Source organism: Haliotis rubra, unplaced genomic scaffold (assembly GCF_003918875.1).
Source record: "Haliotis rubra isolate DU_JTF1 unplaced genomic scaffold, ASM391887v1 Scf320, whole genome shotgun sequence".
In the NCBI taxonomy this organism is placed as follows: domain Eukaryota; kingdom Metazoa; phylum Mollusca; class Gastropoda; order Lepetellida; family Haliotidae; genus Haliotis; species Haliotis rubra.
In genome coordinates this window covers 929437-951978 of record NW_025766992.1, presented here as the reverse complement: position 1 = coordinate 951978, position 22542 = coordinate 929437, and the positions used below count along the sequence as shown (strand labels likewise).

Below are 22542 nucleotides of genomic sequence, written 5' to 3'. Positions count from 1 at the left end.
TTAAGGTTACATGTTGCCGTTGTAGCATTTGATGACTCACCATTTCCGTCCTTCTTAATGATGTATATGACATTCTTGTCCGCAGTCAGCATCTGTCTGTCGGCGAGCTCGTTCATGTTCTTTGCAACGCCCGTGACGATATGTGCCTGCATCAGCTGCAACATAACGGAGACGTTCATGCAATCCCATTTATCACCTTGACATTGAACAAACCATCCCCACTGCGTTCAGGGTCGTCGACACATGCATCCGCCCTCCCCATCAACCCAGCCTCGTCCCCCAGTACCCACTCACCTCCTTGGTCTTGTTGATGTTCTTCAGTAGTGAGTTGACAGAAGCCCAGGGGAGACTGGCGTAGGCGTCATTGTGAGGTATGAAGACGGTGAAGCTCTGTGCCAGCTGGGACAGATGGTCTTGTAAGGCTGGGATCACCCGGAACATGGTCCGCGTGTAACTGTATGGTCAGACATGAAATCAGCATAAACTGATACACAAAAAAGTACGTACGTGATATTTGGTCAATATGTTCCAAAACAAACAACGTAAGTATTTTTAAATTGTTTTTATTGTAAGTATAAGTCACAAACATTAAGAGTGTGCGTTGCCAAAATACCACGGAGAGTTTGCAAAAAGATTCTAAAGCGCCAGGTGTTTGCCCCAGTTCAGTACTTGGACAGCACGATTCAGTTCTGATAAACTCACTTCAAGAGAAGAAGCAATAATCGTCATATTATCCTCTAGAAATGATTAACTATGAATTGTAAACGAAAAGTCACTGTGTTCTTTAATCTGATTGGTTGAAAAACATGATCAAATGATATTCGATTCTCGGAAATTCGCTGCGTATTAATACATACAAACATCGCTCACACCATTGTATTGTTACGTCGTCAGCTGTGATGACGTCATTCAAATCATATTGTGACGTAAAGTCCGAATGACATAACAAATGAGCCGTTCCATCAGTTGCTACCATGGGAGACAGCCGAAACGGCCGGCTGATGACAAACCCGTACTCGATGTCAATGAGTACAGACAAAAAAACGTGTGTGGACCTTTTGGTTTACTTTTGTGACGCCGTCGGTTCCAAATGAATTCCCGTGCTTCAAATACTCAATAACACCCGGAAATTAGCCAGCACATGATGTTTATCTCCTAAATGAAACATTATTACTTCTTACTGAATATATCTTTGAAAATGTGACGAATTTCAAACATATGGTTTCTGGTTGAAACAATGCCGCTACATTAAATCTTACACTCTCTCGATTATGTTTTTTACTTTGTATTTCTTATTTGTTTTTGCTGTTTTTGTGGGGTTGATTGTCTCAGAACTAAATGTTTATCCAACATAAATTATGTTCCGACATTCAACTGTCCACAACGGGGAACAATACCACGTTCCTGACATCGTGTAGGTTTAATTTATCGAAGACATGATTCATTGACCCAGGGAGACGTTACAGACGAATATATGGCACCAGAAAGGTGGGTGATATACAACGTTGTCAGGACACTACGACTTAATAAGATAAAAGACGCGAGTGCTGTACATATATATTGCGCTGTCCCTATGTATCATGGGATTATTGGCTTAGCTCGTACAATCGAGACGCCTGATAGATAGTGCTAGTTTAAATATGGGCTGAAACAGTCACACACTTTAATGTATCAGTTCACAGCCTAGCAAGAGTGAGTGAGTGAGTGAGTTTAGTATTACGCCGCACTCAGCAATATTCCAGCTATATGGCAGCGGTCTGTAAATAATCGAGTCTGGACCAGACAATCGAGTGATCAACAGCACAAGCATCCATCTGCGCATTTGGGAACCGATGACATGTGTCAACCAAGTCGCCTCTTACGACAAGCATGGGTTACTGAAGTCCAATATTCTAACCCGGTCCTTAACGCGTGCCTAGCAAGAGGAAACACGGGCGTTATTTAATTCATGGCTTCAAATGATGAAATGTTTTCCAGTATAAAACATTCAAATTCTTAGGAAATCCAAAATTGAATTTTATCGGCATAGGAAGGGGGATAACTCTGTGAGTTAACCATTAAACTTTTCAAATTTGCCAACTGTAGCTGTGTTACCCATGGCTTGGCACCGTAGTTCTAATATAAGACATGGTTTTGAAATACTATATCATTTCACAAACCGACCAAACGTTTAAGAATTATAACAAGAGTTATCATCCTTATCTAGGGTCGGTGGGGTAGTCTAGTGTTAAGGCGTTCTCTCGTCACGCTGAAGACACGGGTTCGATTCCCCACATGGGTACAATGTGTGAAGCCCATTTCTGGTGTCCCCCGCCGTGATATTGCTGGAATATTGTTCAAAGCGGCGTAGAACTAAACTCACTCACTCACTCATTCTTCACTATCATTTAAACCCAGTCAACACTCATGACAATATATTGTTCGATGTGAACATGGATACTTTGGACAATAATGTACTATTTTATGAATAACTTGTTGTTTGTAAATATTCAAACTGTTGCTGATATGGGAAGGGCGTGTGGCAACCTAGTAGTTCGTTCTTCACGCTAAAGTCCCGGGACCGATTCCTTCCTTGGGTACAATGTGTAAAGCCCATTTCTTGTATCCCCCGTCCCTATATTGCTAATTTATTGCCAGAGTGGCGTAAAATCTTACTCTCTTACTCACTATCTCACTTTCGCAAACATACTGCTTTTTTCTGTTAATCTCTGTGCGCCCGTTCAGGATCATGAGAAGGGAAGTAACTCTGCATTACTCTCGATGCATTCGTCCCCACTCGTCCCTTTCCGTAACCTCCAAGAACTTTCGGCTTGTCACGGATAAACACGATTGGCCTAGGATGCTCTCAATGTCGAGTTGTGGGTGCTTATTCCAATCCACATAATTAATAGTAACATAAAACGACAAGACCTGTGATACAACGAACGAATTCCGAGAACCCCTTACTGGTCGTTACATATATAGTAGTTAGTGTGTTTAGTTTTACGCCGCTTTTAGCAATATTCCAGCAATATCATGGCGGGGGAACACCAAAAATGGGCTTCACACATTGTACCCACGTGGGGAATCGAACCCGGGTCCTGGGCATGACGGGCGGACGCTTTACTGACTGACTGACTGAGTTTGGTTTTACGCCGCTCTTAGCAATATTCCAGCAACATCACTGCGGGGAAACCGGAAATGGGCTTTTACATAAGCGGACTTTAACCACTGCTACCCCACCGCCCCTTACACCCATAATGGACTATGCTGCATCAGATGAGGATGTACCTGATGTCCGGTCGCCTGTCCATCTCCTCTATAATGCTCCTGATGGCCACGTGCAGAATGTCGTCCACTATGTGTAGTACGCCGTTTGAACACCAGATGTCCTTCACAATCACGCGAGCTTTCACGTGACTTCCTTCCACCATCATATCTGTAAAACATCACAAATCATGACCTAAGTCTTGCAACATGCAACAAGATAATATTAAAAACTTAGACTGATATTTAGTCCCAGAAATAACGTTGTCTAAAAATATACATAGAAAAATAAACATTATTCAAAAGAAGCCAAACAAAACCTGCGAGAATTCATCATGTTTTGTTGTTTATTGTTTAGTGCTGCACTCCGCGATCATCTAACGTTATGTAGCTGTAAATCTATTCGCATATATCTGAAATAATCGGGTTAGGACCAGACAGTGCAGTGACTTACATCAAGAGCATCGATATACAAAGCTTGGGATACGATAACGGAACCACCCAAGGCTGTGAGCCTGACCACCCAATCCCCTTAGACGTCTCTTACAACAAGCATGGGTTGATGAAAACCAGTTCTAACCCAGATCACTGGTAATACTAAGAATATAATGTATTAGGTGGGATCTGGGCCCCGTTACACAAAGCGACTAAAGCTCTAAGACGGTCTTGACTTCTAGACGTAACCATCGCCTTGCGACAATCGCAGAACTAATATGGCGGTATGAAACAAGTTCCCGGATTAGATTAAAGAACCAAGAGGTGACCAACTTCTGTGGACATGTACGTCTGGTACTCAGGCGGCTATACCCATGCTGCTGAAGGAAATAATCACAGGTTTATCTGGCCAGCCTCGATTTCATTCAGACCTCCGGTGTACGGTGGTAATATGGCTGAAGACGGCGATAAAGAACACAAACTATCTTGGACGTGAGAACAAGACCCTACCTTCATCTTCTGTGCCGGTGCTGGAATCCTCCTTGTAGATGCGGAGACTCTTGCCGGCCAGTGTCCCCACCTGGACAGAGCTGGCTATACTGGACGAACTGAACTGACCCTGCACTATCTGACCCCTCAGTGCCTGGAAATACAACCAGTATTGTCATTAACGTGTCATTGTCATTCTCGGAGGTTTATTATTATTATTATTATTATAGGAAAATTATATAGCGCACATATCCACGCAACTAGTGCTTGCTCAAGGCGCTGGGATTTTTCCCTCGATCATTGGATGTCAATCTCAACGGCACATCGTATTATCAATCTCAACTCCCTGGGGAGTATACAACTTGAGTTTACAATTTGAGTGCGAAATGGACTTTTTACATAAATTACTTGAAGATTTATTCACATAACTCACTGAGCATTCTGAATATTTGTACATTTTCAAAAGAACCTATAAATCATGGTTAATAACAACTCCTCGCCTTCACATAATAAATCTCTCCCAAATAATTTGGGGAAACGACATTTTCAATGTGCGCTAAAAAAGAATTGGATGTGCACCCGATAGCTTTGGATTATGTAAATTATACTTGTTATATTGTAGGGGTAGAACCTGACATTACATGGTGCACCGTGTGAGGGTAGGAGTTGAGTCTGACATTATCTGGTGCACCGTGTGGGGGTAGGAGTTGAGTCTGACTTTACTTGGTGCACCGTGTGGGGGTAGGAGTTGAGTCTGACATTACCTGGTGCACCGTATGGGGGTAGGAGTTGAGTCTGACTTTACCTGGTGCACCGTGTGGGGTAGGAGTTGAGTCTGACATTATCTGGTGCACATTACTGACATTATCTGGTGCACCGTGTGGGGGTAGGAGTTGAGTCTGACATGACCTGGTGCACCGTATGGGGGTAGGAGTTGAGTCTGACTTTACCTGGTGCACCATGTGGGGTAGGAGTTGAGTCTGACATTACCTGGTGCACCGTGTGGGGGAAGGAGTTGGGTCTGACTTTACCTGATGCACCATATGGGGGTAAGAGTTGAGGGTGTCCAGGGCGGACCGGGACGTGGTCTTCAAAACCGAGTCGCTCGCCATGAACATCGTCAATGCGCCCGATGTTTCTGCTGAGAGTTTGGCCTCTATATCCGAGTACTGTATAGCGAAGGAGTACATAATACTGAAACAGAGACAAGAGTGAGTGAGTTTGGTTTTACGCCGCTTTTATCAATATTTCAGCAATATCAGGGCGGGGACACCAGAAATGGGCTTCACACATTGCACCCACATGGGGAATCGAACCTGGGTCTTCGGCGTGAAGAGCGAACGCCTAAACCACTAGGCTACCCCACCGCCCCAACAGACACAAGATACTTTATGAAGCAACTTGTGGTTGAACAGTCAACGTCGGTCATTATTTCAAATACAAACTGAGAGAAATTACTCCTCTATTCCGAAAGAATTAATTTCTAAACATTATCATAGAATATGCAGTCATTAGACAACTGATACGTTATTGGGTGTTTGTTTTCATAAACGGATGAAAAAAACACAAGGAGTCAGCTGCTAAATGAAAAGGAAATGTTTATGAAAGTGTCTGTAGTCAGGTCCGGTTAAAAGACTGGCGTGGCGACTACCGTACGTCAATGCTGAAGACTGAGTTTTACAATGATCGTCAAGCTAATAACCATGGGTCCCACTCCTCATTTCCCATTTGGATGCAACTCATTACCTGTACTTTCAATTTATGCGATTCCGTATTTTTCTATGAATCATGCATACATTTACTTTGCTGGTTAAAAAATTCTTTCACTTTGATATAGTGAGTGAGTGAGTTTAGTTTTACGCCGCACTCAGCAATGACTTTGATATAAAAGGAACAATGTCCTTGTAAAACGTATTAGCGGGGTTAAATTATTTAATTTTTTACGACCGTAGCGATTCGTTCGGGTAGGAAACAAAGTACGTAGTAGACTTGTTTTGGTTTTTTTAAGTCTAAGATGCGTCGATATTAATAATGATTTAAAACCAAAATTACACAGTTTAAAATCTGAACATGTTTATTCTTGATTCTGCTGCAGCTGAATTATACCTTAGTTGTGGGATGTTCTCGATGGCCTCCCAGATGGTGAAGTTCTTGAAGAAGAGGATGTTGCTGATGAGGTGGATGACGCCGTTGGTGCAGCCGATGTTGGTCATCTCAAGCCTCGCCCTCACTGACCCGCTCTCAAGGTACGTGTCTGGCACATGAGAATACGTGTTAGCGCTGTGTTTGGATCATGGCATTATAAGGTTCTGGACAGGCGGTGAGTGAATATTTTTTATGCTGAAGGGTCTTCCAGCATTCCACGGATCCTGCTAAAATCTAGTTCGAGCCTGACAAACTACCGGTATAGATTACCGACGAACGTTCTGTTCTGTCGGGTAGGTCGAGTTAGTTAAGTTTTACGCCGATTTTAGCAATATTCCAGCAACATCACGGCGAGTGAACCAGAAATGGGCATTTAGACATTGTACCCCCTGGGGAATCGAACCCGGGTCTTCAGCGTGACGAACGAACGCTTTAACCACAAGGCTACCCCACCGCCCCGGCTCTTCAGTACATGGATGTCGGAAGTTATTCCTTTGGTGTCCATTAATAGAAACTTTACACGAAATGTATGCTGTTTGTGGATAGTGGGGAGTTCCAGCTTACCTCCGTCAACGTGTTTTATGTGGATGCTGCGATTGTCCATCGTCGTCAGCGTCTGGTCGTGGGACAACATGGCGGCGTCTAGCTGCACATTGGGGATGATGTGGCCAAACAGTAACTGAAGCACAGGAATTTGAAATAAGGTTGTGGCGAGTGCAAAATATAGTAATACAAAACAAGCCCTAAAACATTCTGATGACAAAAAGGCCAAAATGCGCTTTTCATCACCAAACCTTATGACATTCTTTATCGCTTAAAAGTGGATATCGCTTGAAAAGCACATTTTGCATTTTTTATCAGTTTTGTAAATTATGTTCCGTTTCCCCGGAATTATTTTATGTTCAAAAGTTTCATCACATATGCAGCTATATTCGCGACATTTTGTGATTTTATTTCAAGCGGCGAGAAGTAGAGGCCACTCACTCATTCATAGCTGTAATATTGCTGCGTGCGGCGTAAAACAACAAACAAATATCTCCATGATTTGACCTACATATTTGAGGAGTTTCTCCCCCTCCTCGTCATCCCGGTCCAGCTCCTGCTGCTGGGACGTGGGGATCTTGCTGAAGGCCCAGTCTGTGGGGGCGAACACGGTGTAGTTGGTGTTGGTGCTGTTCAGCCTTGCCTGGATGCTGTCGGGGAGTTTCTTCATGTACTCCCACATTTTGCTGCCAACAGTCAAAGAACTTTGGTCGACGATATTCTTTGTGGAATGTGAGACAAGTTAGATGCGCTGTCGTACAGTGTCGATTTCATGGCCATTATTGAACTTAGAATGCTTTATCTTTGATTGGTGGCGGTGGGGTAGCCTGCTGGTTACAGCGTCCGCTCGTCACGCCAAAGACCCGGGTTTGATTCCCCATATGGGTACAATGTGTGAAGCCCATTTCTGGTGTTCCCCGCCGTGATATTGCTGGTATATCAGTGAAAGCGGCGTAAAACGATACTCACACACGTAAGAAAATAATGGGCATATCTTATTGTTAATTAACACCCTAAAGCTTCTCATGAGTATTGGATTTTTATTATCAACTCTTTGGGGAGCTGGAATTATGCTAAAAGCGGCGTAAAACTAAACTTACTCACTCACTGATATTTGAGTGACATATAGAAACTTTCCTTTTTTACGAAGGGAGGTATTTTATGGATATACAGCTTCATTCTTCAGTTAGCAAACAGTGGTACACCGTTCTGTCGATGTTGAAGGGATCTACATTAACACTTCAAGATTTCCGACTTTCGACACAAACGCAAAATGATGACTAAAGAAGCAATATGCAGACTGAGTGAGTGAGGTTAGTTTTACCAATATTCCAGCAATATCACAACGGGGGACACCAGAAATGGGTTTCACACATTGTAGCCATGTGGGGAATCGAACCCGGGTTTTCAGCGTGACGAGCAAACGCTTTAATCACTAGGCTGCCCCACCGCCCCATGTACGCTGAGACCAGGTTTTACTTCGAGACAACCAAGTTCAAGTTCGACACATGAAAGTCCAACATACCGGTGGTTGACTGTTATAACACCATTATCAAAAACGTGTCGGTTGACACACGTCGCATAGTTGATACATTCGTAACTACGTGTCATTCCGGCAAGCCGGATGGCGTCTCGTACCCCTCTCGTGGCCATGTTTACGACTTGGTCCTGTCTAAGCGCAAACGGGCATTGAGGTGAAAATAGTCTAGTACTATTACCAAGGAAAGATAACTCTGAATTTCCAAACATGGCTCCTAGAATATCCTTGGGGAAAACAGCAATACAGTCATTCCCTTTGTAAATTTGTTTCAGAGTTTAAAGTTGCTGATCCTTTAGCTCAAAGTTTATGTTTTAATTGTGCTTTGCATAGTTTAGCGGCGTTTCAAAGTCCAAAGGTGCCGCCATTTTCATGCTTCGAAATGCGTTTTACTACGTGCGATTTGATTGGTTTGCCACGATTCTTGGCAATAATGGCGTACGATAGGGGTACGAGTCTTCTTGTAGGTCACGGAAAGAGGCTAATAGTTACGAATGATAGTTGATAATGATGGTAGTAACTGCACGTATACATTACAGTCGTTGAAATGAAGAAGTTAAACATCCCAGAACCATGTCCCTTTTTCATCATACTAATCCTCAAATCCATTTAAAGGAGACAATTTATTTTCTAAACTTTGCTCCACATGTATGACGTTCAGAGCTGTGTAGGGGATTCACATGCAAACATTAACTCATATATTCCATTATGCGCGAGGTGATTTGTTGTTCACGGAACAAGCCGACTTGATCCGAATGATATATCTGCATCACCCACCTGGTTTCTTGCATACCGCCGAGTCGCTGCACAACGTTGTCGTAGACGAAGTACAGGAGGTTGTCGATGACGTGGAGCACGCCGTTACCAACGGGGATGTTGGCTTGGACAACCCGCGCCCTCACCATGCCGTTGTAGACATAGACTGAACAAAGAGAAATACGTGAGTAGTGAATGCAGGGTTAGGGCCTACTTGTCATAATGCTGCTTATAAGATCTGGATAATGAAACTTTAACCAGTCCCGTAAGCCATCTTTGGGTTGTGAATATTCAAAACTATCACAATCCTTACAAAATTAGCCCCAAAGTCAAAAGTACATGTTTACGTGTAATCAATATACTTGCATGCAGCAAACATTGCAACGAGGAATTTGAAATTTTATTTTCATCTGAATTCACTTCGGGAAATAAAATCTTTTAAACCACATGTACTGTGCATTGTAATCTTGAATAGAAAATTGAAGGAAATTATGTTATCTAAAGCTCCTACAATGACAACTAGGAGAAAAAAACTATATTAAGACTTTACCCTCACTACCCGAAACGAGATGTAGGTAACAAACTTACTCTGGCCGTTATATCGGGTGAAGCTGAGAGTGCCCACCGACGCCTGGATGTTTGGCATCGGTCCAACTGATGGAAGAAACAAGACGGAGTATGGGACGATGTGCGCCCTGTAGACCTGGTCAAACAGAAACAAAACCACTTGAAAGCATATTCATGTCTTAATCACTCTAGTGTGAATTCCTGGTAAGAATAGATCCCCCGCAAACTATACTTTTCGTAAGGAAATGGGGGCGGTGGGGTAGCCTAGTGGTTAAAGCGTTCACTCGTCTCACCGAAGACCCGGGTTCGATTCCCCACATTGGTACAATGTGTGAAGCCCATTTCTGGTGTCCCCGCCGTGATATTGCTGGTATATTAGTGAAAGCGGCGTAAAACCATACTCACACACGAAAGAAAATAATGGGCATATCTTATTGTTAATTAACACCCTAAAGCTTCTCCCAATGGATCATGAGTATTTGATTTTCATTATCAACTCCTTGGGGAGGAAACTAGATGTGACTTGGTGGATCGGGTGGCCTGACTGTCATCGCACGTCGACGTATCCAAATACCAATCACTGGTTTGTCTGATTCAGGATCGATTACACAATACTACGGTTATACCGAACTCAAAGGGACCACATCTTGTAGTTCGGTGTAACCGTAGTTCGATTAAAATATACAGCAAGTGGCGGGGCCAAAACTAGTTCTTACATCCGTCAATTCGTTATAAGCCTGCTCTTATAAATACAGTTTATTCTACGGTCAAACCCCGTTGTGTCGAACTCGTCGGAACCAAGGGAACAGTTCGACTTATCCGAGTGTTCGACACATCCATCAGCATAGAAACAATGATAAATATATGAAAATCGACAGGGACCCAGAGATGAGTTCGACACAACCGAGAATTCGTCTCAACCGAGTTCGAGACACTGGGGTTTACAAATAGTCCTTACAGGATATTACATACAAACAACAACACAAAACACCACTGTTTAGATTGAGAACATTTTCACTAGACTTGCAAGTCGATCCAGTATATGATAAATCAAACCACACATTGTGATGGAGAAGCACTTACTTTCTCTAAAAGTCCCCAGTCTAGGAAGATCCGGTCTTTGCCGTACGAGGGCATCGCCAGGAGGAAGGAATCGTTGGGCGAGAAGGAGGTGAAGTAGAGGCTGGCATTCCTTGTCTCTGCCTCCAGGTCGGGCACCACGATCTTCGCCTTGATGATGGACCTGCAGTACAGATGTGTACAGTCACAGTCACGTAACACTGTACGAAGGACTTTGATGCACTTATATATGCAACATGACGCTGTAAAATCATTTCTCTGTAAAATAGACATTTAATGCCATGGGCAAGTGACACTCAATAACTTACATGAAATCTAAAACTTGAATTCGAGACTTAAGTTATTAATTTTTCCAACGTTATACCGAGTGTGCTGTTTGTGGAATAGTTTGGAAATCATTATTAATATCCATTCATTAATTCATTCATTCAACATTCATTCATTCAACCATTCAAAGTCCGAAAGTCTGTATTTTTCCCCGGTTTGATTCATTCATACATTCACCTATTCAACCATTCATTTATTCAACCATTGATGAACGGACGAACACATAGCAACTTCGTACATTTTAATACTTTAGGATATTCCTAATCACAAATGATAAACCGAAATCAAATTCGATAAAAAGGAAAGACGATAAAAATATTACGTTTAATCCATCAACTAAACGAAAAACCCACCACTGAGGTTTAAACGGGTTCGCCGAGTTTACTCGTATGTTAGTTTTCAAGCATTCACATGGTCACAGATACTAATCAGGGGAGAGATGGGTACAGTGTGTCCGGCATTGTGTCTGTGCTTGTATAGACACAGATACCGTTAATCCAATACAAAGGTTGTGGCAACGTGACGATTTACGTCGGAAACAGACAACGTATTCTTACAAAGTCCTCTTCACAGCTAGTGGTATTCTGAGAAATGCTCTGAACATAATCACGAACGGTTCTTTCGTAGCCCTTTGAGCCGCTTTACCAACACAAAGTTAATCCGTTCATCTCTGACGGACAGTTCAGAGGAAACTGATGAAAGCTGGTATTATTGGATCTAGTAATTGAAGCCTCTGTACTGTTGTCAGCTACACATGTGTTCAATCGTCCAAAATCAACAATCATGGCAACATTACACAGACGCTAAGCTGGTGAGTAGCACAAGATAGATTCTATAGTAGATAGACGTTGCAAAGGCGTCTCTATTAAGCGAAAGAAAACATTTTTCATGCATGCAACTCTGATGTACTGTTATGCCGATAGCTTCAGTCGACACCCAAAAATAGGTCTGTTTTGGAAACCCGTGTGATTTCAGCACTTTCATGTGTACAGTGACATTTACCACTTAACATGTCCTATGGAATCATTTTATTCACCACGTCCTTTCAATAGTATAGTGTGACTACAGTCCATCGTGTTAAAACTTGAATTATGCTGAGTGCGGCCCAAAACAATATGCATTTGCTCACTCAAACCTTTACCAACAGCGTTTCTTTCATTGCAGGTCGCCGTGATGCCAACTGACGCGCAAAAGAAACTACACATCTACTTTTAATTTATTGTAAGTCACCACCAGAACCATTTTCAAATTCATTACACATTTGTTGTTGTATTTTTGTTGTTGGTTTTCAAAAATATTCCCAAAGCTAAAGGTGTGTACTTTCTTTTCTACTTCAGTTTAGTTGAAATATTTCTACCTGTTTATCAGCATTTTCATTCATTGCACGAAGTACTCACTCGAATGACAGTTTGGGGATGGTGGGGCTCTCTATGTACTCGGCCAGCGTGTTGTTGCTGGACATTGGCGCCAGCACTCGGTCCATGATGTGCAACACGCCGTTCTCAGTCTGGATGTCACTCTCTATAAAGCGGGCACCGTTCATTGTGGTAAACTGTGTATTGACAGAGATACATGAAATGTCATTCAGACGTCACAGCACACATGAATTGACATTAATTTGTGACATTACTGACAACATACGTTTTCATATGCAAATATCGTTAATCCAGACCTCACTAATCCAAAACCTTACTATCCAGGCGACTATCCTTACTACATCTGGATCTCGAAACTGCCGTGCAAATATTTTGGTGGTGTTTGACGTTGACATAAACAAGAAATGATTATTTTCAGGGGCAAAGAGTTCAAGCAGTTTCTGTTGGTTTAACATAACAGATTCAGACAAGTACGTTTAGTAATCATTTGTTCAAATCCACGTGGGTGTTTCTCGATGAATAAACAATGCCATTTAAGAAGTGTTCAAATGTAACACGTTTTATTTGGGATCAAACTTTCTTACCAAAGTTCAGATTCTAGTACTTTTGTAGGGTTGAACTCCAGCATACCAAGTCACAAAGCCAGCCGCCTACCCACCTCAGCCACCGCGGCTTCCACCGTGACTGAGTGGGTTAGACGGCTGACTTTGTGTGCTGGCGATTAGGTGCCTGGCCCTGAGGGTTTGGGTTCGAATCCCGGATGGGACTCAACCCAACTAAAGTACTAGAATCTGTACTTTACGGAGAAAGTATAATCCCAAATATAACATGTGTTATATGTTCTTTCACGCGTATAGTCCCCCCTTCCCCCCCCGGCACTTCATGTAATATATTGATTGATATTTAACGAAGATGCATTAATCCCAACATTTGTCAACAAAGAGTAGAACAGGAGCGGTCTGAAATAACGGGATCTTCCATGATTCTAACGGCACCTCGTAAAACACTATGTAGATATGAAGGGCAATGAATTATTACATCGAAAAATCAATCTTTTTTTAGGTCGGGGGATGGAAACAATTAGTCTTATAGCTCTAGCTGCGTAATGAATACAGATGCACCAGCTTCCGTTCCATCAATCGGCGGTGTTAACAGAGAACTGGACATATGACTGCTACCCGCGTACCTGCCCCTTTTTATCCGTGTACTTGTTGCAGTAGATTTTGAAGTCGGCCCCCAGTCTGGACCCCAACATGTCTCTGTCTCTGATGTTCTCGAGTAGAAGAGCGCCCGGTACTGTAACAACATAAACAACATCAACAACATCAACAACACGCTGGGGCACACGCCGGTTTGGGTGAGAGGTTGTTTTGTATGTTGGTTATAAAACGCGATGTACAGCAACATTCCAGCTGTATGACGGCGGTCTGTAAATATTCCAGTCTGGACCAGACAATCCAGTGATTCACTTCACAAACATCGATCTACGAAAGTCTTTAAGATGGCATGCAACAACCAAATCTGACTGACACCCAATGTTGTCGCTTCTTTACGACAAACACATTCGCTCTATGTAATCGAGTCAGGACCAGTCAAACCAGTGATCAACAACATGAGCATCAATCTACGCAACTGGGATACGATGACATGTGTCAACCAAGTCAGCGAGCCTGACCACCCGATCCCGTTATTCACCTCTTACGACAAGCATGGGGTACTGAAGATCAATATTCTAACCATGATCTTCACGGGTATTGTTTGTCTGACTGTATTCGATTATCTTCAGGCCACCATGGTATAATTACACTATTGCTAAGAACGTTGATCTCCACTCACTCACTCACCCGGAGTGGTGGGGTAGCCTAGAGGTTAAGGCGTTCGTTCGTCACGCTGAAGACCACACATGGGCAGAATACGTGAAGCCCTTATCTGGAGTCCCCTGCCGTGATATTGCTGGAATATTGCTAAGAGTGGCGTAAAACCAAACTCACTCACTCACTCACAACACCTCCACCTGTTCCCTGTGACATACCTGAGCTGTACAACACGAGTTCCCGCCACATGTTGACGTCATTACGACTGTAGCCAAACGACTTTGGTACAAAGTCAAAGTAGGCTTCGTTGGAGGGTAGAAAGATCGTGATGTTATCGGCCATAAACAGGTAAGATAGTTCCCTTTCTTCTATTGCACGGGCGATCTGAAACAACAACATCGACATCAGTCATTGAAAGTAGCCGAATATTTTAGCATCATAATAATCATATCCACTCTTCCCGCTGTGATAACCATCATAATCATCTACAGTCACTTTTACTTGAACATTGATTCAAGTTCATCGCCACAATCAATTTCATCGTCATCCCTGTGGCCATCATCATCATCATCATCATCATCATCATCACCATCATGAATTGTGTGAAGGGTTCCACCCTACACATGACATGAAAATATAAAACCGACGATAGAGTCAATGTCAGTGTCTACGCAACGGTGGCCCACAAGAGAATAAATTATTGTGTGAAGCAGTAGTAAAATGTACAACACTGCATAGCCAAGAGACCCCGACATCCATATATAACTATGATTTGGTGGAAAATATCTGGCCGGCTGTCGATATTTATTCTAGTTGTCAGATGTACACTGATTATAACTACGATATAATTTTAATTTTTTTACACATTTCTCCAAAAACATAATAAGACACTTAGTTGTGTTTGACGTGCACCGAAAAACAAAGTTGGAATCAGAAAGTTAAAATAGTCAAATGATATTTTTAAAAGTTTAATTAAAATAAAAATGTAATCATGTTCAAAATGTTAAATATAGATTATGTCTACCAGTACTGGTCCTCATTACAAATGTATAATATCAAAACTGTGTTTATATGTCTGAGAGTAGTATGTCTCACAGTCCCTGAACCACATTATTTACCCTCATGCCTTGCCCTCCCTGTAATGCTAAAGCCCTAAATGAAGCAAGTCTAGATTTATACAGGTTCGACATCTCTGGTCACCCTGGGGCTCCTTTTCAAATTAAATGGGCTTGTTTGTTACTATCAAACTTGTATATATTCAGAGACTAAGCGTTAGTCTAGGAGTAAAGATGGTAGGTAGTCTGTCTCACAGTCCCATATCATTTTCCCTACAGCCAGGCCCTTCCTGCAATGCTTAGGCCTTAAATGAAGCAAGTCTAGATTTCCCAATGATGTTCAGGATCTCTGGTCTCCCTGAGGTTCCGTTTACTTTTAAATGGCTTTATTTGTTACAATCAAAATGACATATATTCAGAGACTAAGCGTTAGACTAGTCTGAGAACTAACTTACTTTCCCACCTGGAAAAGAGCAGTTTCAAAAGAGAGAGAGAGAGTAAAACTCGGGTGTTACATTTTCTTCTTTACCCCAAACGTCACCACAATTGTTGATAAATTTGCAGACTGTAAAATAAAGTATATGATCACGGCTGTTCCAGCTGATCTGCAGCTTAGCTATTCTCGAAACGTTCGTAGCGTTACGAACTTCTTAAGTCCATTCTTAACACATTATCAAATTTAAGAATTCTTAGGGCTACGAACGTTTCGAGAATAAATCCCCAGAACATTACGTGGGTTCCCCAAACTCCTGGGCCCTATTTTTCGACACGTTCGTAGCCCTAAGAATTCTTAACTTTGATCGTAGCCAATGTGTTAAGAATGGACTTAAGAAGTTCGTAGCGCTACGACCGCCTCGAGAATAGCTTGCCAGATGAAGCAAGGAGCAGGAATTCACAAAAGAAGGGAGGCAACTCTTAATATAATGTCGACTATAAAAGCTAGTAAGAGGATCTTTGCCATTTTATATTTTAACAATATGATTTGATTTCAATCTATTTCAAAACTACTGGAATTTCATCTGATGATAATGGTATTTTTTTCTCCGCATAACATGAAATCTTTGTGTACGGATTTATGCACGCTTTACGTAGCATTTTAAATTGAGATATGATAGCTCATGAAAACTCCATGCGACTCCATTTAGGAATTCTCTCAGACGTTTAGTGTGAAGATCCGGAATAAAAGTTATCTTCAGTAACCCATGCTTGTCGTAAGGGGCGACTAACGGGACCGGGTGGTCAGGCTCGCTGACTTGGTTCACATGTCGTCGTATCGCAAAACATCGATTACACAACAGTCTCGTTTCCTGCTGACTGGGTTCCGTCCTATTGCGTCCAGAATTTCAACTGGATCTATAAATATTAACCAGTATTATATGATACATCTAATCACTTGTATATTGCAACACTACGCTCATTCTAATCCTTGCAAACATGTCGTGAAATGTGCTCTGTCATACAACTTGCTCTGACAAACGGAAATCTGAAAATGGTGGACATCTCAAAACGAGGCTCTGCCGCTAGAAAAGTTTGGCGGTCTGGTACGGACTTGATATTATATCAATCACATTGATGCTGATCACTAGATTGTCTGCTCCAGACTCGATTATTTACAGACCGCCGCCATACAGCTGGAATACTGCTGAGTGCGGCGTTACATAACAAACCAACCAACCAAGCCATACGTTTCAGAGAGCAACAAAATGCATGTACAAAACAACGCAAGAGACAAGCCGATCTACATGAACCACCTGCTGCTTAGCATTTCGGCCATTTCTGCTCTATCAGGGCTCAAACATACCAAAATGTGTTTCTTCCAGGAATGTTATCTCGTTCTCAAACATTAGTTTGAGCCTGTGCTTGCAGATAAAGCATTGAAGTAATTCAGAGCATGCACTAAAGTGCGTCTCTCTTAAATAATTTGCTTTCAAGATAGGCATTCGCGCATGTGACTAACGCATTCGCAACACGTTGACAAGACTGGTTGAACTATCCAAAATGTCATCCAGCTTTAAATGGTAGGTATCAAATGACGTGATGTAAACACCACGAAAAAAGTCGATAAGAGTTGTGGGGTTAAATCCAACTTAGATATATATTTAGAGACTTCAGCAGTTAGAAATATATATGAAAATAAAATTCCAAGGAGAGTTTCTAGCTGAAAGTTGATACCAGCAAAGAAAGACTTTAAAATGTCGAAAAGCCAAGAAGCTCATCATGGTCTTGTTTCAGAAGCAAGGTTTTCTTAGTATATATGGTTCAATCAATAAGTATAGATATCTACGAAGACTGGAGCCATGGCTGTACTAAACCTACGTTTTGGTATAGAATCACTGATGGAAAGCGCATGCACTTGAAAAACAAGTACTTGATGAAATATAAAAGCTGTGAAAAATGTTGTGCTAAATAGAAGCCAATGTAACATCGAAGAAAAAAAGATGTCTCGAAACATAAAGTGACAGAAAGGACACCCGTGAAGGTCTGGATTCAGGGTAGAATATAATCTTCAGCAACCCATGCTTGTCGGAACAGGCGACTAACGGGATCGGGTGGTCAGGCTCGCTGACTTGGTTGACACATGTCATCGTATCCCAATTGTGTAGATCGGTGCTCATGCTGTCGATCACTGGATTGTCTGGTCCAGACTCGATTATTAAGAGACTGTCGCCATATAGCTGGAATATTGCCGGATGCGGCGTAAAACTAAACTCACTCGCTCATTAGGTGACAATTACATAGACGCTGCGTACAACATTGGTGATCATGTTATCAACCATTGTTTTTCCAAGCCCGTCTCGAACACTTACAGGTCAGTATTTCGGTACGTGCGGCGTAAAACAACACGCAAACACAAACGAACGGAATAAGGAACATGGTAGCCGGCCTACATTCGCCCTGCCCTGCCAATGTGTTGTAAGGGTAGCCATGTAGGGGAAGCGTTAGTCAGTTTACCAAGGATCTAGTTCTATTCCTAACACGGTTTACTGGTGCCAGCTCGCAGTCAAATGTTCATGACGTAGTGCTGAAAACATGGTAAAGGCAACTCGTTTGCTCACTTTCACACACGTGAAATGAGCTAAATCTTAAAATGTTAGTCTTGGAAAACGTCAACATCGGAAAACTGCCGGTCTCTAAAATCTGCCAAGACACAGTCCATTTGGCGTATGAAACGAATTATTATACACATGGATCGCTGAAAAGTCTGAACAGCACCAGATGTTCGTCAAAAGGGTCTTTCCTAGGGCTGCAACGATGCATTGAACTATCGATGGATTGCAATGTTTGAGCAATTAATCGATGGTAGAAACGAAAAACTATATATCCATCGATAGAATGTGTGACTATCGATACTTCAAATGAGACAATTCAAGGAGAAAATAGTTGGTCGCAAAAGACTATCGCTATCGCAGTAGTTGTTTTCCCCTCAATAGTCACCCCTACTTTCCCATGCTGGAACCATCCCTCTGTCAGCACTAGATTGATGCTCGTGGGTAAGAATCAGAGATCCGCATCACGTCCGGCTGTCCAAAAGTACCACATTGGGCTAAAAAGCAGTGTAAGCCTAAATACTGCTAAAATCGGCTTTAATGTGAGTGTGATTTTACGTCGCTTTTAGCAATATTCCAGCAATATCACGACAGGGGACACCAGAAATGGGCTCTACATATTTTACCCATGGCAGGAATCGAAATCCGGTCATCGGTGTAACGAGAGAACATTTCTACTACTGGGCTAAACCGCCGCTCCCTTCAACAAATGAGTCACTCACTGACTCACTCCTTCAGGATGATACTTACAGGGTTACATAGACATCACAGTTACCTGTCTGAGTGAGTGAGTTAGTTTTACGCCGCTTTTAGCAATATTCCAGCAATACCACGGCGGGGGCACAAGAAATGGGTTTCACACACTGTACCCATGTTGGGAATCGAACCCTGGTCTTCGGCGTGACGAGCGAACGCTTTAACCACTAGGCTACCCCAGCCGCCCAGTTACATGTCGGAGCGACAGAAGATAACTTGAGTTCACTAACTCAGACAGCACATGAAAACATTTATTTAACCATCTGTTATTTATTTCTGGTTTGATTTGAAACTTTCTCATCTCAGGCCTTTTCTTCACTGCCATGCTACTTCAGACAAAAGGCCCTTCTAGTTGCAAATACGTCCGCCTCAATAGATCAACGCGTGCCAGAAAAGAAACCCGAATATCACATTTCATAAAAAAAGAAATAATAACGCTGTATGTTCTCGGAAGAATAATCCAACAGCAAAAAATCATTAACCATGGTAATAGTCTTGATTCTTTTTTCGTTTCAGCTTTTTCAGCAACACGACACAACAACCTTCGCATAAGGAACTTACAGCAGCAAGGGTGTAGTCCGTGAATGTTCAAAAGTAGAACTCTTCTTGTTTAGATTCGGGTAGTCTGTCTCACAGTCTCTGAACCACATTATTTTCCCTACTGACTTTCCCTCCCCGCAATGCTTAAGCCCTAAATGAAGTCTAGATTTCATCAGGTTCTCAGATTTAAATGCGTTTGTATGTTACTTTCAAAAGTATATCTTCACAGACTTAGCGTTAGTCTAAGATTCGTGTTGAGAAATATTGAGAACACAATAATACACAACAGCTGTACTCTCGAAAAGATATTTGTATCAATATCGGAGCGGTGGGGTAGCCTAGTGGTTAAAGCGTTTACTCGTCACGCCGGGTTCGATTCCCCACATGGGCACAATGTGTGAAGCCCTTTTCTGGTGTCCCCAGTCTTGATATTGCTGGAATATTGCTAAAAACGGCGTAAAACTAAATCACTGACTGTATTCATATCTTCTAACAGCCACGCCGCGCTCGGAAGTTTTACCAAGTCTCTTATAGAGTAGAGAGGATTTAGCTTGCTGCGCGAACCGACAGTGAAACCAGTTTATCAGTTGAACGCGACAGACTGCCGATCGAGCCACTCAAAGGAAACATATGGCCACGTATTAGAGTGACATTTGGTCAAAGCAGATATAATGAGCATGTTCAGGCTGGCGGGCATAAAAGTACATAGTCAGTCTCCGCCGCCGTGGAAGGGATTTATCAACAGTTCTGATTTTTTTATAAGGAAAAAATAAAATCCGGATTCTGACTGTCACAGGATCATCATCTTTCGCTACATTACTCCCGCTCCGCACAAACAGATAGGCTTAAATCCCTCTAGCAAAAATGTTGTTGAAGAGCTGCCTCCAATCAATACATTAGACCGGCGTGGGGTACAAGTGTCGCATTCTTCATCGGACATCAGTTCATCATATTCCGGTGAAATAAACACAAAGCGCCAGCACGTGCTCTTGTTCAGTGTCGCTTCCTCTTCCGGTCTGTTGACCCGAGTAAGACATTCGGAACGTCTGTGCTTGATTTCTGATTTATGACGATATGGGCGGAATGAGAAATCGGCTAGTCCCGGGGGAATGTCGAGAAATACAATTTCTGATGGCTCGGGCTAAAAACGGACGTGGATCGTATTATGACTTGCAGGGTTTCGACCCTATGTTAAGATGTAGCGTTTATCAAGACATCTGATAGGAATCAATATGATAAATAACAAACACTGGGAGTCATGCCCCGCGTAGCGGATAGCGCAAGCTTTGTGTGTCGAGTAGCGTAATGGCCGGAGATTTTCATTAACTCCCTCCCTCCTCTCTCTCCGCCTCAATCTCACTCTCCCTCTGCTTTGCACTTTGTGGCGAATAGAACCCAGGTTTTCAGCGTGATGAGCGAAGGTTTTAAACCACTAGGCTACCCCCGCTCCTGGGTGGTGGGACGGCTTGTGGTTAAAGCGGCCGTGTTCACGCTCAAGACCCGGGTTCGATTTCCCACATGGGTAAAGTGCGTGAAGCCCCATTTCTGGTGGGTGTCCCCCGTCGTGGTGTTGCTGGAGTATTGCTAATAGCGGCGTAAAACTAAACTCACTCACTCTTATCTTCCCCTTCTCCCCTCCCGCATCCCCTTTTTCTCTTCCCACCCCTGAAACCCCTCCCTCCTCGTCCCTGCCCTCTTTCCTTTCTGTCCCCCATCTCTCCTATACATGCCACAAAAGGCGACTATGCTTGTCGTAAGAGGCGACTAACGGGATCGGGTGGTCAGGCTCGCTGACTTGGTTGACAGATGTCATCGGTTCCCCATTGCGCAGATCGATGCTCATGCTGTTGATCACTGGATTGTCTGGTCCAGAGTCGATTATTTACAGACCGCCGCCATATAGCTGGAATATTGCTGAGTGCAGCGTAAAACTCAACTCACTCACTCACTCCTTTCCGTCCCCCATCTCTCTAATACATGCATTAAAGCATAACAGCGTGTGGGCTGCCTGAAGTCAACTGTAAGAATAAGCATTCACTGTGAGTAAACATCATCACCAAACAGCAAGTTGATGCTGCACATATGACAGAAACAATCAATAACAAACGGCTTTTCACTTGAACAAAGTTAACTCTAATGTATTGGTTTAGAATCTTCATGTCAACATATTACTCCTCGCATGCCAGCACGATCACAATAGATAATACTGAAACCTATTACTCTCACAAGCGATATTTCATAAACATATAGAATGTTAAAGAGTTTATGCTTTTGTTAAAACTTAAGTTTCCAGTTTCTGATCATTGTCATTTGAGCAAGCGCCACGGCCACAGACCATATATTAAATACCACAGTTTGTGTGTTGAATTCAACAGTTTGTATGTTGAATAGCACAGTCTCTGTGTTAAATAAGACACAACACATCTCCGTGTTGAATACCACAGTCTCTATGTTAAGTACCACAGTCTCTGTGTTAAGTACCACAGTCTATGTTTTAAATACCACAGTCTCTGTGTTAAATACCACAATCTCTATGTTAAATACCACAGTCTCTATGTTAAATACCACCGTCTCTATGTTAAATACCACAGTCACTATGTTAAACACCACAGTCTCTGTGTTAAGTACCACAGTCTATGTTTTAAATACCACAGTCTCTGTGTTAAATACCACAGTCTCTATGTTAAATACCACAGTCTCTATGTTAAATACCACCGTCTCTATGTTAAATACCACAGTCTCTATGTTAAACACCACAGTCTCTATGTTAAATACCACAGTCTCTATGTTAAATACCACAGTCTATGTTTTAAATACCACAGTCTCTAT

At 42.4% G+C, this 22542-nt stretch overlaps 1 protein-coding gene across 1 annotated transcript in view; it reads right to left on the bottom strand.

Moving 5' to 3' along the window:
- The window catches only part of LOC124283773, a 100053-nt gene that overhangs the window by 16441 nt on the left and 61070 nt on the right, over positions 1-22542 (bottom strand). The window contains exons 2-15 of the mRNA XM_046719798.1: positions 14534-14699; positions 13688-13797; positions 12523-12677; positions 10802-10961; positions 9740-9854; positions 9173-9317; positions 7370-7544; positions 6880-6994; positions 6277-6424; positions 5202-5364; positions 4192-4324; positions 3271-3418; positions 295-454; positions 41-155 (exon numbers count right to left, since the gene is read on the bottom strand). Of these exons, the coding sequence (XP_046575754.1) occupies positions 41-155; positions 295-454; positions 3271-3418; positions 4192-4324; positions 5202-5364; positions 6277-6424; positions 6880-6994; positions 7370-7544; positions 9173-9317; positions 9740-9854; positions 10802-10961; positions 12523-12677; positions 13688-13797; positions 14534-14699 (2008 nt within the window). The remainder of the gene's footprint in view (positions 1-40; positions 156-294; positions 455-3270; positions 3419-4191; positions 4325-5201; positions 5365-6276; positions 6425-6879; positions 6995-7369; positions 7545-9172; positions 9318-9739; positions 9855-10801; positions 10962-12522; positions 12678-13687; positions 13798-14533; positions 14700-22542) is intronic.